At 40.3% G+C, this 16,330-nt stretch overlaps 1 protein-coding gene across 2 annotated transcripts in view; it reads left to right on the forward strand.

Moving 5' to 3' along the window:
• Nucleotides 1-16,330, forward strand: part of SPIRE1 (spire type actin nucleation factor 1) — a 188,405-nt gene that overhangs the window by 10,709 nt on the left and 161,366 nt on the right. For both annotated transcript variants that reach the window (XM_025365010.1, XM_025365012.1), the window contains exon 2: nucleotides 11,686-11,720. In XM_025365010.1, coding sequence (XP_025220795.1) covers nucleotides 11,686-11,720 — 35 coding nt within the window. The remainder of the gene's footprint in view (nucleotides 1-11,685; nucleotides 11,721-16,330) is intronic.

Here is a 16,330-nt window from a genome sequence, read left to right on the forward strand (position 1 = left end):
TTCTTAAAGTTATTTTGAATTCTGTGAAGAAGATTTGTGCCTTCTCCTCCATTTACTTATGTATTCAATCATTTGTTTATATCAGTCTGGATTGACATACATTTTGTACTTTGGTTGTTTTGTTACTCAGATTGTTCCCGCCGTGGCTGCCGTTGGGTGCTCCTTAGGCTTGGCTCCTGTGTTCCTTTGGCTCCTCCTCTTTCTGTGTGGTGGAGCACGTCGTTGCTTTCTGGCACTACAAGATGTTTCAAGGCTCATCTTATATATTTCCTGACCCATCCCTAGAGTCATCCATATTTCCAGGGAGCTCTTGTTTCTTTTATTGGAGAATGGTGTTTAGAAACCATGATCTTAGCACTGGGTATGCTGGTTGCTTACTGTTTTGTTTTTATTTATTTATTTTTTAAAGTTGTAGTCTTGCTCTGTTGCCCAGGCGGGAGTGCAGTGATGTGATCGCAGCTCTCTGTAACTTTGAACTTCTGGGTACTGGTGATCCTTCCACCTCAGCCTCCTGAGTAGCTGGGACTAGAAATGCACAACACCACTCCTGGCTAATTGTTTTGTTTGTTTTTTCTAGAGGCAGGGTCTCTCACTGTATTGCCCAGGCTGGTCTTGAACTCCGTTCAAGTGATCTTGCTGCCTCAGCTTCCCAAAGTGCTGGGGTTACAGGTGTGATCCACTGCGCCTGCCCTGTTTTTAATATAGAAGAAGAAATGTTAACGAGTTTATTTTTGATATTCAAACTCTAGATGGATATTTGGGTTTCAAATATCGACTTACTGGATAGTAGGAATAATACCACTATGAACATTACTGCTTGTGTCTTTTGGTGAACAAATGTAGCATTTTTGTTGAATATGTGCATAAAAGTGCAATTGCTAATTCATGACATATGGTCAACATAAGTAGGTATTGCCAGAAATTTTCCAAAGTGATTGTATCTCACAAACTTTTAAAATTAAAACCAATATGAGACATTAGTATACATTTAAAGAGGATTTGATTAGGGTTAGGTATATGGAGGGGTTATATTCCTAATAATACCAAACTGCTGGCTTCTGAAAACCGTGACTTTTAGGTGTTTTTATACTAATTGTGCTAATGCTTTTTTTTTTTTTTTTTTGAGTCAGAGTTTTGCTCTTGTTGCCCAGGCTGGAGGGCAATCCTGCGATCTTGGCTCACTGCAGCCTCCACCTCCCGGGTTCAAGTGATTCTCCTGCCTCAGCCTCCGTGGTAGCTGAGATTACAGGCATGCACTACCACGCCTGGCTAATTTTGTATTTTTACTAGAGACGGAGTTTGACCATGTTGATCAGGCTGGTCTCAAACTCCAGACTTCAAGTGATACACCCCCCTCTGCCTCCCAAAGTGCTGGGATTACAGGTGTGAACCACTGTGCCGGGCCTAATGCATTTTTAAAAATTGAGTCTATGGTCTTTTTCTGTCATATTTCCCATTTTCTCTCCCATCCCTTAATTTAATTAGAAGTTAAGTTCCTATCTAATATACTCCTTTAATATCTTGTATTTTGGAGAGAGAAAAATATAAATAGAGATCATTGATGGGTAGTGCTAGAATGTCACTAACAATCCCCATAGGTTGCCTGGTCCCACGGTTTGGTCATGTCTTCCTGGATTTTTAGTGAAAATACCATATTAGAGATATTTCCATTACATGATTTCATGTATTCATTTCACCAATATTTGAGTGCCTTCTGAGTGCACTGGGCCGGATGTTGATGATACCAAGAAGCATAAAGTGCGCTCATACCTTCAAGAAGCTCATAGATGCAGAAACTAACACAGTACCATGCAGTAATTCTAAAATAGTGAAGATGTGCAGAAAAACTATAAGAGCCCAGAGAACAGAGTGGCTGACCCTGCCTGGTGACAGGAGGCGAGTGTTACAGAGGAGATCTGGTTTCTGGAGGTCTCCAGGATGGGGCTGTAGCATAAAAGGAAGGCTATGTGAGGCAGAAGCAGCAGCGATTGGAAAGGCTTGGATATGTAGAGGATGTTACGTGGTGCTCAGAGAGCAGCAGTACGTGGATGGCAAGTGCGACATTTGTGCTGCCACCCATTTCCGCATGCCGAAAGCAGATAATTGCTAATCAGTTACCGCATTTTTTGCTGCTGAATTTATAAGCAGCCTCAAGAGTTCTCAACAGGATGCTTCAGGTGGCCACTACCAATTACTTGGAGTTGGCACGTGAGGTTAAACCTGTTTGTCTTCTTTGTAGTGGGTGTTCACTGTGCCTGGAGCAGAGGATGTGTGTGGGAGTGGGGGGAGTGAGAAGGGCTGGAAAGGCACGTTGGCTGGGATCAGATGATGAAGGACTTTTTGCCAGCCACATGGTCGAGTGTATATTTATAGTCTGTACAGGCAGTGTAGAGCCATGGAAGGGTTTTAAGCAGGAAAATGATGTAAGCAGATTACTCTTTTTAGAAAGATAAATGTAGGGGCTTTGTAGATGTATTGAATTGGGTAAAACGGAGGGCAAAGACACCAGTAGGCATTTTATACTATCTTTAGATCTTTGCAGCCTTTAAGTTGCTAAACCAGTTAGGAGTGTTATGGCTGTTCAAACAGGAGATGATGGAGGTCTGAATTAGGGCAGTAGGAATGGAGAGAAAGAATCAGATTGAGAGTGATTTAGGAAATAGGACAGGGTATAGCTCTTCCACTTATTATGTGTAGGTGAGAAAGAGGAAGGATTGTTCAAAGGCTCTGACTTCTTGCCTGGGTGCTTGGGTGACAGGGTAGGCAGGAGGGGCAGGTTAGGATGGGAAGATAGGTGATGATTTATACTTGTTGGAAATTAAATTGGCCTGGAAAATATTTTTTCCTGTGGAGTCATGTTGATTCCCACCATGTTCCTTTGCTGCCTTCCAGATAGTTGCAAATCAGCTAATTGAATGTCACACCATAACATGGAGAGAACTAAGAGCTGGCTACAAAAGATGCAGTTTTGATTCTTTTGGCTCTGATGCTTACTATTGAAGAGTTATAACCTCAGGGAAGCCATTTAACTATTTCTGATGCTGATACTGTCTTTTTTTTTTTCTTTTATTCTTTTTTTTTTGTGTTTGTGGAGACCAGGTTTTGTCATGTTCCCCAGGCTGGTCTTGAACTTCTGGGCTCAAGCCATCTACCTGCCTTGGCCTCCCAAAGTACTGGGATTACAGGTGTGAGCCACGGTGCCTGGCCGCTCTCTTTCTTTACTTGTAAGATGGAAGTAATATTTGTCCAGTCCTTCTCGTGAAATTGTTATGAGACTCAAATGAGGAGATATATGTGGGGCGTTTTGTTATCTTGTATGTGCTGCACAGATACATTTTTACTGAGCCATTGCTATCCTTTGTAAAAAGATGAATACTTCCAAATTATTAGAGTCAAGATTGATAAAGAAGTTCTAAAACAGTACTAAATATATGTTTGGAAGTCTATAGAATGGTTCTTGAGGTTGAAAAAATTGGAAATGTGGGTATCCGTAATGTGATTAGACCTTTGTGGTCTCAGGTGCCCCACCAGGTTTTTAGAATGGACTGTGGAGGGTACTTGCAGAATATCAGGGAAAGGTAATTAGTGCTTGACCATAGTTTATATTTTTTAATGATTTCCATATATTTTATATTATCTTGAATTCGGTTTTTTCCTTCTTTTACCACTTTCTGACTTGTTTGATACTCATTTATTGATAATTTAGCTCCTTTCAATCCTTTGGGGAGTGTTAGGAGGGCTTATTTATGTAAATAATAAAACAATGTAACTATAACTTTCCCTATAAACTCTTGGAATGAATTTCATCTGAGACCTGTAAGATAAGCCATAGTTTAGATGAAATATTTGAACTGTTCTATTGCCTGATGTGTATAAACTTAAATGTTTTTGATGGGAAATTGTTAAGTTCCTTAAGTTCATGATAGTTGTCCCCTAACCCCGCCCCCCCTTTTTTTTTTTTTTGAGATGGAGTTTCCCTCTGTCACTAGGCTGGAGTGCAGTGGCTCGATCTCAGCTCACTGCAACCTCCGCCTCCTGTGTTCAAGCGATACTCCCTCCTCAGCCTCCCAAGTAACTGAGACTACAGGCATGTGCCACCATGCCTAGCTAATTTTTGTGTTTTTTTGGTAGAGACACAGTTTCTCCATGTTGACCAGGCTGGTCTTGAACTCCTGACCTCAAATGATTCGCCGCCACTCAACCTTCCAAAGTGCTGGGATTATAGGCCTGAGTTATAGTGCTCAGCTTGACCTTCTTTAAGTAATGATCTTTTCATTATATTTTTATTTAAAGAATAGTACTTTATTCATAAGTATAATAAAAATGTGTAACTTACAAAACTCATTACAAAAAGATATTTGACTATATATATAGTATATGTAGTAAAGGTTAAATAGCTGAAAATGTTTATAGTGAAGGCTAAATAGCTAAAAATAGCAAAGTGTAGTCTATGTCAAGCGTACGTTGTTTTTATAGTTTTTAAATCAGATCTCCCAAATCTTGACAGAGGGAAGGTAACACATTTGGGTAAATGGATATGGATGGTAGAGTTGTGATATATCTAAAGGGAGTTAGGGCTTGGAAGAGAGAAGTTCTTGGGATGCCTCTCTGCAGGGCTCTTGTTGGCTAGGTTGTCTTGTACTCGATCAGATGCCACAGAAGGACAGGAGATTCTAAAGAGAATGGATACAGATGTGTATGAAATGCATGAAAACCAGAACTGTTCAATTGATAGAGAATACTAGAACATTTGAGATTGTCACCTGCTACAACTCTGTTCATGTTGACGCCTGTAATCCCAGCACTTTGGGAGACTGAGGTGGGCGGATCACGAGGTCAAGATATCAAGACTATCCTGGCTAATGGTGAAACCCCATCTCTACTAAAAATACAAAACTTAGCTAGGTGTGGTGGTGGGCGCCTGTAATCCCAGCTGCTTGCGGGGCTGAGGCAGGAGAATCTCTTGAACCCTGGAGGTGGAGGTTGCAGTGAGTCAAGATCACGCCACTGCACTCTAGCCTGGTGACAGAGCGAGACTCCATCTCAAAAAAAAAAAAAAAAAAAAGAAATTCAGGTATGATTAGGCTGTAGAAATTTTTTTATTGCTAAATTTCAGCCTGTTAACCTCAAAACTATGATTTTTTTTTTTTTTTCCTAGTAATAACACAAAAATTGTCCCGGAAGCTTATTTAATATACTCCTTTCTTATAAAAGTATTATAGTTCTTAAACTAACGGTTGTTGTTGATCAGTTTCGGTCAAATGTTTGAGAATATTACTTTTGAAAACATGCAGCATGTTCAGGATGTTGTTTGTCAGTCCATTAGCAAATCCTGTCCCACTTCCAAATTATTTCATGAACCCTCTCCCTTTCACCCTCCTTACTGCCGTCACCCTGCCTGGCTGCCCCCGTGTAGTGCTGCAGGACAGTGATAGTAACCTCCTTGCTGGCCTGGAGCTTTCCATCTGGTTCTCTCCACTACATTCTTCACGTTATAGCAGGACTGACCTGGAAACTACCTGGACTCAGCTGACCCTCTTGCCTAGTATCCTTCAGTAGCTTCCCATTTTCTTTAAAATCAAATCTGAACTCCTCATACTATCCTTACAAGCCTGTGTGATCTGCCCCCTGCCTGTCTAAACACAGTTGATGTTAGTCATCCACCAAACACTTCCAGGGCCTGTCACACGCCACCTCCTGCTTCCGGAACAGGTTCTTCTTCCCACCCTGCAGTTGGTTCTACCCAGCTTCAAGGTCTCTGTTTAAATATCATTTTTTGGAGGAATCTTACCTGGCTACCCCGAATGGGGTCATTTCTGTTACTTTCTCCCCCTTTTGGATCCATTTATCACTAGTTGTGTTTTGTTTGATTGCTTTTTTGGGGCTGTGTTCAATAAAATGTAAGTCTTATGAGGCAAGAACTGTGTCTAGCTTGTTTACTATGACAGTACGTCATCAGTGCTTATGAGTAGTACTTAGTAGGTGTTGAATAAATATTTACTGAACAATTGAAGGTGGGAGAGGTATGCTGGCAGGAGGGCAGGGTGTATTCATTGGTATCTCAGTTTTAGCATGAAAAAGAACATAATTTCACGGGTTAGAGGGACTGAAACATTGTCTAGAATTTGGTCACATAGTAAAAAGCTGGAGAATCATTCTGAGAACCATTTATCTTAAAAGTTCCAGAGATTCTGTTTTTTTGGTAGGTATAGTTTGCCTTTTGCTTATTCAGCTAATTTGAATCATATTGATAATAAGACTGCATGATAATTCAGCCATATGCTGAGGTTTCTAGTTTAAAGATAAGTAGCTACTTTAATTTGAAAGTATTATTTTCATTCTCTCTGAGCAGATGCGTGGTGAAGTGATCTTATTATCAATATTTAAGATTTATAATGTCTGCTGAAGATGACAGTGTTGTCTTAGTTATGAATTCTTTATAACAGACATTTTATATCAGGACTGGTTTGTTTCTTAAAGCCGTTCTGTATCAGTTTATAGGAAGGCGTAGGCTTTTGTTTCCTGGGACATAAGGGGACTCGTCTAACAATTTTTTTTTTTTTTTTTTAAAGACAGTGTCTGGCTCTGTTGCCTAGGCTGGAGGACAGTGGTACCATCTCAGCTTATTGCCCACCTCTTGGGCTTAAGCCATTCTCCCCTCTCAGCCCTTCTTGCTTTTTTCCTTTCTTTTTTTTTTTTTTTGAGACGGGGTCTTGTTCTGTCGCCCAGGCTGGAAGTGCAGTGGTGCGATCTCTGCTCATTGCAACCTCTGCCTCCTGGCTTCAAGCAATTCTCTGCCTCAGTCTCCCGAGTAGCTGGGATTATAGGCGCCTGCCGCCATGCACGGCTGATTTTTGTAGTTTTAGTAGAGACAGGATTTCACCATGTTGGCCAGGCTGGTCTCGAAGTCCTGACCTCTGTAATCCGCCTGCCTCAGCCTCCCAAAGTGCTGGGATTACAGGCATGAGTCACCACGCCCGGCCGAATTTCAGTAACCTAAGATAATGGTAGCCTTAAAAAGGCTTCAGATGATTAAATATGGTAAATTAGTTCCTTCAAATAACAAGTTTATTAGGATGTGTTTAATTAGAAGGATAGAGTAACTGTGATGATGTAAAAGAAAATATCTGAAGTAGTATTTAAACATTAAGTTTTGAAAATACTTCAACATTATCAAAAAAGTACTTAGAGGAAGAGAAATTATTCCATCTCAAAAAAAAAAAAAATTCTGGGTGAAGTCGTAGGATTTGTAAGTTTTAGAGGGATTCATTCCTTAGGTCTGGTGCAGTAAAACAGAAGTGGCCAACCTTTGAAGAAAGACTCAAAACTTGTCAAATGTAAATCCCCTGGTGCTATGCTGGTAGTTTCTAATTGAAGAAGGTGTTGTTAAATTGAGTAGTGCGGCCAGGCGCTGTGGCTCAGGCCTGTAATCCCAGCACTTTGGAAGGCCGAGGTGGGTGAATCAGGAGGTCAGGAGATCAAGACCGTTCTGGCTAACACAGTGAAACCCCATCTCTACTAAAAATACAAAAAAATTAGCTGGGTATGGTGGCGGGCACCTGTAGTCCCAGCTACTTGGGAGGCGAAGCCTCCGCCAGGAGGCAGAGCTTGCGGTGAGCCGAGATCATGCCACTGCACTCCAGAGCAAGACTCCGTCTCAAAAAAAAAAAAAAAAAATTGAAGAATGCTTTTCCCCATTCCTCAGAAACGGTAGAAACAGTAGTTAGCCTGGACAGTACCCCTGCAGTCCCTCTCAATCCCAGCAGCCACTGGAAGTGGGAATGGAGATGTATTAGTCCTTTCTTGCATTGCTATAAAGAACTACCTGAGACTGGATAATTTATAAAGAAAAGAGGTTTAATTGGCTCACTGTTCTGCAGGCTGTACAGGAAGCATGGCTGAGGAGGCCTCAGAAAACTTACAATCATGGCAGAAGGCGAAGGGGAAGCCAGCACGTCCTGGATGGCTGGAGCAGGAGGAAGAGAGAGGGAGAGAGGAGGTGCTACAGACTTTGAAACAACCGGATCTCATGATAACTCACTATCCCAGGACAGCACTAGGGGGATGGTGCTACATCATTAGTAAACCATCCTCATGATCTAATCAATTCCCGCCAGGCCCCACCTCCAACATTGAGAATTACAATTGAACGTGAGATTTGGGTGGGGACATAGAACCAAACCGTATCAAGAGGATTAGAATAAGAAAACCACACCAATGTACATGAGGAGGAATCGGGAGCCTTAGAGTGTGCTCTTCACTCTGTCACCAACTCCGTGTCATGTGCAAGTCATTTGACTCCTTGAGCTCTCAGATTACTCATCTGTTTTTAATTAATTAATTAATGGTTTCTGAGGCAAGGCCTTGTTCTGTCACCCATTCTGGAGTGCCGTGGCACTATCACAGCTCACTGCAGCCTGGACCTCCTGGGCTCAAGTGATCCTCCTTCCTCAGCTTCCTAAGTAGCTGTGACTACAGGCTTGTGCCAACATGCCTGGCTTTTTTTTTATTTTTGATAGAAACTGGGTCTCACTATGTTACCCAGGCTGCTCTCAAACTCCTGAGCTCAAATAGTCCTCCCACCTCAGCCTCTCAAAGTGCTGGGATTATAGGCACAAGACGCCACACCTGACCAGATTACTCACCTATAAAATGAATGGATTGTGCAAGATCATTTCCAAGATTCCTTTAAACTCTGATGTCATGTGATTGGGAGTTTTGGATTCCTAGGTTAGCTTTTGAGCAGGAATTTGGATGGCAGAGCTGTGTAGGTGGTCAAATACTTTGTCCTTACAGCCTTTTCATATTACCGTGAGTTACTCAGCAGTTCAAATTGAATGACCAAGAGCTGTTGCATTCTCACAAAAATGTTTAGCACTTTTACAGCATTTTCAGTTTTATAATGCAGGTCATTGAAAACAATCTTATTTTATAGACTCTTGTGCCCCTTTGACACCCCTCTATCATTCTTTTTAAGCATTTCATTGTTTTCTGGTACAAAAAGATGTTCCAGGCTTGTCTTGTAATTTCCCTGTCCCAGTCCTGAAGTCAGCCAGTTTCCCAAGGAATCCTGATTCTGTTGAGGGGGAATGGCCTTGGCGTGCCCCATGGGCTTCTCCCACTTTTGATGGGCAGAGCTAAGAAATGTTTTGAAGTTGTGTAATATCTCTAGTTACAGTTTGCCACCACAGAGCTCCTTTTCTTCTTCTCACATTAGGTTTGTGTATTCCTTCTCCTATAGTGTAAGTCATGACTCCCAGCAATATCAGTGTATTTACTCATGTGCTCATTGCTGCAATACATTAAAATAGTTTCAGAATTTTATACTACCAACAAGAAACGAACTATGAAAAATTTTAGATTTCTTTGTAATTCTCTTTATCTTCAGAATATATCCTACTGAAGATATAAACTCATCTTCTCCTTTTTTTTTTTTTTTTTTTTTTTGAGACGGAGTCTCGCTCTGTCTCCCAGGCTGGAGTGTAGTGGCGCGATCTCAGCTCACTGCAAGCTTCGCCTCCTGGGTTCATGCCATTCTCCTGCCTCAGCCTCCCGAGTAGCTGGGATTATAGGCGCCCGCCACCACGTCCGGCTAATTTTTTGTATTTTTAATAGAGATGGGGTCTCACCATATTAGCCAGGGTGGTCTTGATCTTCTGACCTCATGATCCGCTCGCCTCAGCCTCCTAAAGTGCTGGGATTGTAGGCAGGAGCCACCACACTCGGCCAACTCTTATACTCTTGAAGAGGCTACTCTCTGTTCCAGTTTGCCTGAGTGCTCCTCTCTTCCTCCCTCCCTCTCTTCCCCCCTTTGCAGAGTAGGCGCTCAGTAAATGTTTGCTGAAAGACAGTCTTTACCCTTCCTTGAGCTGTTTCTGTCCAGTAGTACTTTGTTGAGTAAAATTAATTACCAATTTTATGGGAGTTAAGTCTACTTAACTACCAAAAGCATTAATGGTCTGAACAAACAATCATATGTATAAATAAATAAAATATATGTTATAAATCACTATTGAATATAGAGTTTTACATAACAATAAATATATAAGTACAATAACAGTCTTATACTTATCAAACCCTATTATGTAAACCCTTAGATAGTAAGCTCATTTTATATATATGTTCATGTAGTCTTTATTGCTTATATATAATTTTTAATTTAATTCATAGAACCTTAGGCCCCTTATTTTCTGGTCTCAATTTCAGCCAGTGTTTCTCATTAGGATCATTAAGAGATAAGGAGTTGTGGTTTGTCTTCTTTTATTTTTTCATTTTTGGTTTTTCCAACCAACTCATTTCAAATAAATTGTGGTTTCAATTTTATTTTTTATTTTAAGAATTGGGAGGCATACAAAAGCTATTGTTTGTGATTTTTCTTTTGTGATGTCATAATAGATTCTAAGGTGTTCAAATTCTAGTTAAGCACTAAAAAAATAACAAGGCTGATAGAATAACCACTGTGGGCTAGGTGTGAGGGTAAACGCTGGGGAGAGGAAGAAGTGGGAGGATAGTATTGGGTGGAGGGAAAGGTATAGAGCTAAATGCATATTTGAATTTAGGTCAGTGAAATCTAAGTGTATTCTGAGGAAATTAAATTTTCTAGTACTGACCGGGCATGGTGACTCACACCTGTAATCCCAGCCCTTTGGGAGGCTGAGGCAAGTGGATCACTTAAGGTCAGGAGTTCGAGACCAGCCTGGCCAACATGGCGAAACCCCATCTCTACTAAAAATACAAAAATTAGCAGGGCATGGTGGCGGTTGCCTGTAGTCCCAGCTACTCAGGAGGCCGAGGTGGGAGAATTGCTTGAACCCGGGAGTGGGAGGTTGCAGTGAGCCAAAATGACGCCACTACACTCCAGCCTGGGTGACAAGAGTGAGACTCCATCTCAAAAAAAAAAAAAAAAAAAAAAAGGCAGTTTTCTAGTACCCAGTATAATTGTGTTATTCATTCTTTTTGGTAAAACTATTTAATAAGTGATTCTTTAAAATAGCTGTTTTTGTTTAAAAAGTATGTTTTAGTCAGCGACATTGACAGAAATATATTAATTGTTCATGTTCTTTGGTATTATGTGTCAGTGATAGAAAAAATTCTAATGTTGGTGCAGCCAAATATCGTTCAGTTCTCATTATTCTGTAGGTGAACCTCTGTTGGAAAAATTACTAAATTAATTGTATGGTTTTGCCTAATCATGTATTAAAGAAAAACAGTCATATATTAAAGAAAATATGAGTTTAAACATTATTCCTTTCATGGAAATGATCGCTGTATCTTTAAACTGGAAATGTATTTGGAGAAAAGCCTGGGAGTCTCGTAAGATTTCCTAAGGCACACGTAAAATGCCTTTAAAGTATTTTAAGGTGTTTCTTAAAAGAAAGCAAGACTTTCAAATGTTTTTATTTCATTGATTTATATATCTGTATTAAATATGTATATATATTTTAGATTTTATTACAATTAACCATTTTTTCTCACTTTTTTCTTTGTTATTTTTTAATGGGCCTATTTAAACTTAAATCTCTAACTAGGACCTTCGGGGATATTTGGTCATTCTAGCATCTTTCATTTGCATAGATAGTCTCATAGACATAATAAAACCATAGCCAGAGAAGTTCAAATATTTTTGTCAATGATTTGAAAAAAGCTGAAATCCTTTGAAAGTAATCCTTTTCATTTTTATTACAGGTAAATTGGGATATTCACAATGTACAGAAACAGAGGTAAGTGAAATACTCAAGTATTTCTTAGTAAAGCAACTTTGCAATCCTGTTTAGACTAACTTGAGTACTGAACTATCTCACTATAGGTTCTTGGTCTGCTGATAAGATTTCTTTTTTTTTTTTTTTTTTTTGAGATGGAGTTTTGCTCTTGTCGCCCAAGATTGTGCAATGGTGCGATCTTGGCTCACTGAAACCTTCACCTCCTGGGTTCAAGCGATTCTCCCACCTCAACCTTCTGAGTAGCTGGGATTATAGGTGCCCACCACCATGCCCAGCTAATTTTTGTATTTTTAGTAGAGATGGGGTTTTACCATGTTGGCCAGGCTGGTCTCGAACTCCTGACCTCCAGTGATCCACCCGCCTCAGCCTCCCAAAGTGGTGGGATTACAGGCGTGAGTCACCGCACCCAGACCTGATAAGATGTTTTGAGAGCAGGTGTGTATTTTCTGGGTTTAGGAAGAGTAAAATGTGAAGAAAAATTAGCTGCCTTGTCCATATTTTTATAACATCAGGTTGTGTTATAAAGAATAGCTTAACTATCGTTTTAAAATTTAACCATATTATTATTTGCAGAATTGAGTTAGCTAAGAACCAGAGCCCTTAGTAATTTCAGTTTTTTTTTTTCATAATTCAGTGCAGTGTGTCATATAATAAATACAGCATTTAAATGTGTTAGACTCCATTGGAGCTGCTTTAATTTAAGAAAAAATAGGGACTTGGAATCAATGTTTTAGTATGATTAATAATAAATTTGGTGCTTTGTTATTTATACAAGTAGGTTTATAATTTTTAATAATTTAATTTCATTCAAATTTCTGATTGTGAAATTTAAGGGGTTTCTATGTGTTTGTTGTAGGGATTTCAAGCATAATACTGAAATACCAGGTCAGCATATATGTGTGGTGTTCTTTTCAGTAGCAGTTTCATCATCCTTAGATGAATATTCTTAGTGGCAGTGCCCAAATAAAGGATTTAAGAAGTTGTATTTCAAATTTTATAATGCGTCTACATATTGATGTAAGTTTTAGTAAGTTTTAACTGTTGTTTTAAATGAAATGTAGGCTTCCCAAGGGATTATGTGGTATAATAGAGAAACAAAAATAATTTATCCCTTTTTGCATTAATTTTTGTATTTTCTTTTTTTCTTTGAGACAGAGCCTTGCTCTGTCTCCCGGGCTGGAGTGCAGTGGCACAATCTTGGCTCACTGCAACCTCCACCTCCCAGGTTCAAGTGATTCTCCTGCTTTAGCCTCCCGAGTAGCTGGGACTATAGGTGTATGCCACCATCCCGGCTAGTTTTTGTATTTTTAGTAGAGACGGGGTTTCACCATGTTGTCCAGGCTGGTCTCAGACTCCTGGTCTCAGGTGATCCACCATTACAGGCGTGAGCCACTGCGCCCAGCCCATTTTTGCATTTTCTATTCAACTTTGAAAGGAGGGACAATTTTTTCCAAATTAGATCTAAAAAGGCAAGAACTTAATATTTTTATATTGGTAGAATTTCTGATATACTATTCAACATGACACAAAGGGGTGGGATTTGATTTGAGTCAGAAGAGATAAGTTTTGTGGTTTTGGGGTATGTATTTTTCTAGCTATGCAATTTTGAGTAAGTAATTTTTTCTTCCAGAACTTTGTCTTTCTTATCTATAAAATGTTAATGGTGGCCAGGCGCGGTGGCTCACGCCTGTAATCCCAGCACTTTGGGAGGCCAAGACGGGCGGATCACGAGGTCAGGAGATCGAGACCATCCTGGCTAGCATGGTGAAACTCCGTCTCTACTAAAAATACAAAAAAAAAAAAAATTAGCCGGGGGTGGTGGCAGGCACCTGTAGTCCCAGCTACTCGGTAGGCTGAGGCAGGAGAATGGCATGAACCCAGGAGGCAGAGCTTGCAGTGAGTCGAGATTGCGCCACTGCACTCCAGCCTGGGTGACAGAGCGAGACTCCGTCTCAGGAAAAAAAAAAAAAAAAAAAAAGTTAATGGTAATTTGTATTAACCTCATAGCTTATGAAATTTTTAAAGCGATACTATGTATTAAAATGTTTCATAAACCTTAAAGACACTATTGTGAATTAAGATAATACAAATATAGTCAGCATTCATCTGTATTTAAGTAATGAAATATGAAAATTTTACATACAAGGCACAGTTATCTCATTATTTTATTATGTTATCATAAAATCCACACGATCTTAATATTAGTTTAGTACTCACTTTGTAAAGAAGCATTCATTCATTTTATCTCCTAATTGACAGTCCTTATAATTTGATCCATAACATAGGTCACCAAAAGAATTGGAATCTAACTAAATAGAACTCTTTCAGAATTAAAAATAATAATAATTATTATTATTTGAAGAGGACAAAACACAAGGAAACAAAAATTTCAATCTGATATTGATTTAATTCAGAAAAACAGGTTCAGGGTATTTTCTAGGGATAACAGTGGTTACCAGTGGGGAGGAGATTGGGATTGTGGATGGTCATTTATCCGTATTGTTTGATTTAAAAAAAAATAAGAGTATCTGTGTATTACTTTGGTAATTAAGATAACAAAAAGCAGAGTGGTGAGGTGGTAGAGGCAGTGGGAACTACTTTTTTTTTTTTTAGAAGTTTGGTGACATGAGAGAAGGAAGAAAACAGCATAAGGAAGAAGTTTTCTGTTGTGTTTTAGGTTAGAGACAATGGTCCATTTGGCGGTGGTGGTGTGAGGGAGCCTGGAGAGCGTGAACCAGGTTCAAGAGTGGTTATCTAATGAAGCAGACCCAGGAACACGTGGGAGACGATGGTCGTCTGGAGTAGTGCTGCTCAGAACCAAGACTGGTCTAGGGCTCTGTGGTCTCTGAGACCCTCTCAGGGGATCTGCAAGGTCAAAACAGTTTTCATAGTACTACTAAGATATCATTTGCCTTTATGCTTTCATTCTCTTAAGACCGTATCATGGAGTTTTTGGAGGCTGTATGACTGCGTGAGGAAGACTGTCAGAATGACTGCAGAAGCCGATGAGATCTGGCATTTTTTTTTTTTTTTTTTTTTTGGAGACAGGGTCTTGCTCTGTCACCCAGACTGGAGTGCAGTGCCATGATAACGGCTCACTGTAGCCTCAACTTCCTGGGCTCAAGTCATCCTCCCACCTCAGCCATCTGAGTAGGTGGGACTACAGCTGCATGTCACCATGCCTGACTGGTTTTTTATTTTTTTACTTTATTTTTTATTTTATTTTATTTTTTTTTTTACTTTATTTTTTGAGACAGAGTCTCGCTCTGTCGCCCAGACTGGAGTGCAGTGGCACAATCTCAGCTCACTACAACCTCCGCCTCCCGGGTTCAAGCGATTCTTCTACCTCAGCCTCCCGAGTAGCTGGGACTACAGGCATGTGCCATGATGCCTGGCTAATTTTTGTATTTTTAGTAGAGACAGGGTTTCACCATGCTGGCCAGGCTGATTTTGAACCCCTGACCTTGTGATCTGCCTGCCTCGGCCTCCCAAATTGTTGGGATTATAGGCGTAAGCCACTGTGCCTGGCCTGTTTTTTAATTTTTATTTTTGTTTTTTGTAGAGATAGGGTTTTGCTATGTTGCCCAGGCTGGTCTCCAACTCCTGAGCTCAAGCAATCCTCATGCCTTGGCCTCCCAAAATGTTGGGATTATATATGTGAGACACTTTGCTCAGCCTCTCTGGCTGTCTTTCATTGAGCCTGACATTAAAAGGTTTTGTAAAATGTAAAAAATTCCACCCTTCTAATTTTTTTTTTTTGAGATGGAGTCTCGTTCTGTCGCCCAGGCTGGAGTGCAGTGGCGCGATCTCGGCTCACTGCAAGCTCCGCCGCCTCCCGGGTTCACGCCATTCTCCTGCCTCAGCCTCCTGAGAAGCTGGGACTACAGGTGCCCGCCACCACGCCCGGCTAATTTTTTTGTATTTTTAGTAGAGATGGGGTTTCACCATGTTCACCAGGATGATCTCAATCTCCAGGATGATCTCGATCTCCTGACCTCGTGATCTGCACGCCTCAGCCTCCCAAAGTGCTGGGATTACAGGCGTGAGTCACCACGCCCGGCCTCTGATTTTTTGTTGTAGTTTTCTTTTCCTCCATGAAATGGTATTAACATTTAATGGGCTTAAATTAATTAATACATAATTTAAACATGTTTTGGTTTTAATTTCTAATACAGTAAATATTGATAGATTATAGCCCACATTAAAAAAAAAAGCTCTTTGGGCTCCTCTAATTTTTTAGTGTGTAGAGAGGTTCTAAAACCAAAATTTAAAGGTTTGAGAGCTGTGGTATAGGAGCACAGATGGCAGAGGTACTTCTTCCTGAGAAACAGAATCAGGAGGTGGGAGGAAGCTAGAGTCCTGGGGTAGGCAGCAGGAAGCTCAGCCATCCTTGCCATATGGGTTTCAGCCTCTTTTTGTCAGCAAGAAGGCAGGCTCATTTCTGAGACTGAGGTTACACTGGGTCACAAAGGGAACTGACTCCTAGAGCCTCTCTTGGCTCTTAAATTGTTTTTCTATTGAGCAAACCAAATTGTTTTTTTACTTCTACCATGCCCTCTGTAAACCCCTCACCGAACTCTTGCTAGCATAAGCTGCCTGAAGCATGAGGC

Source organism: Theropithecus gelada, chromosome 18 (genome assembly GCF_003255815.1).
Source record: "Theropithecus gelada isolate Dixy chromosome 18, Tgel_1.0, whole genome shotgun sequence".
NCBI lineage: Eukaryota > Metazoa > Chordata > Mammalia > Primates > Cercopithecidae > Theropithecus > Theropithecus gelada.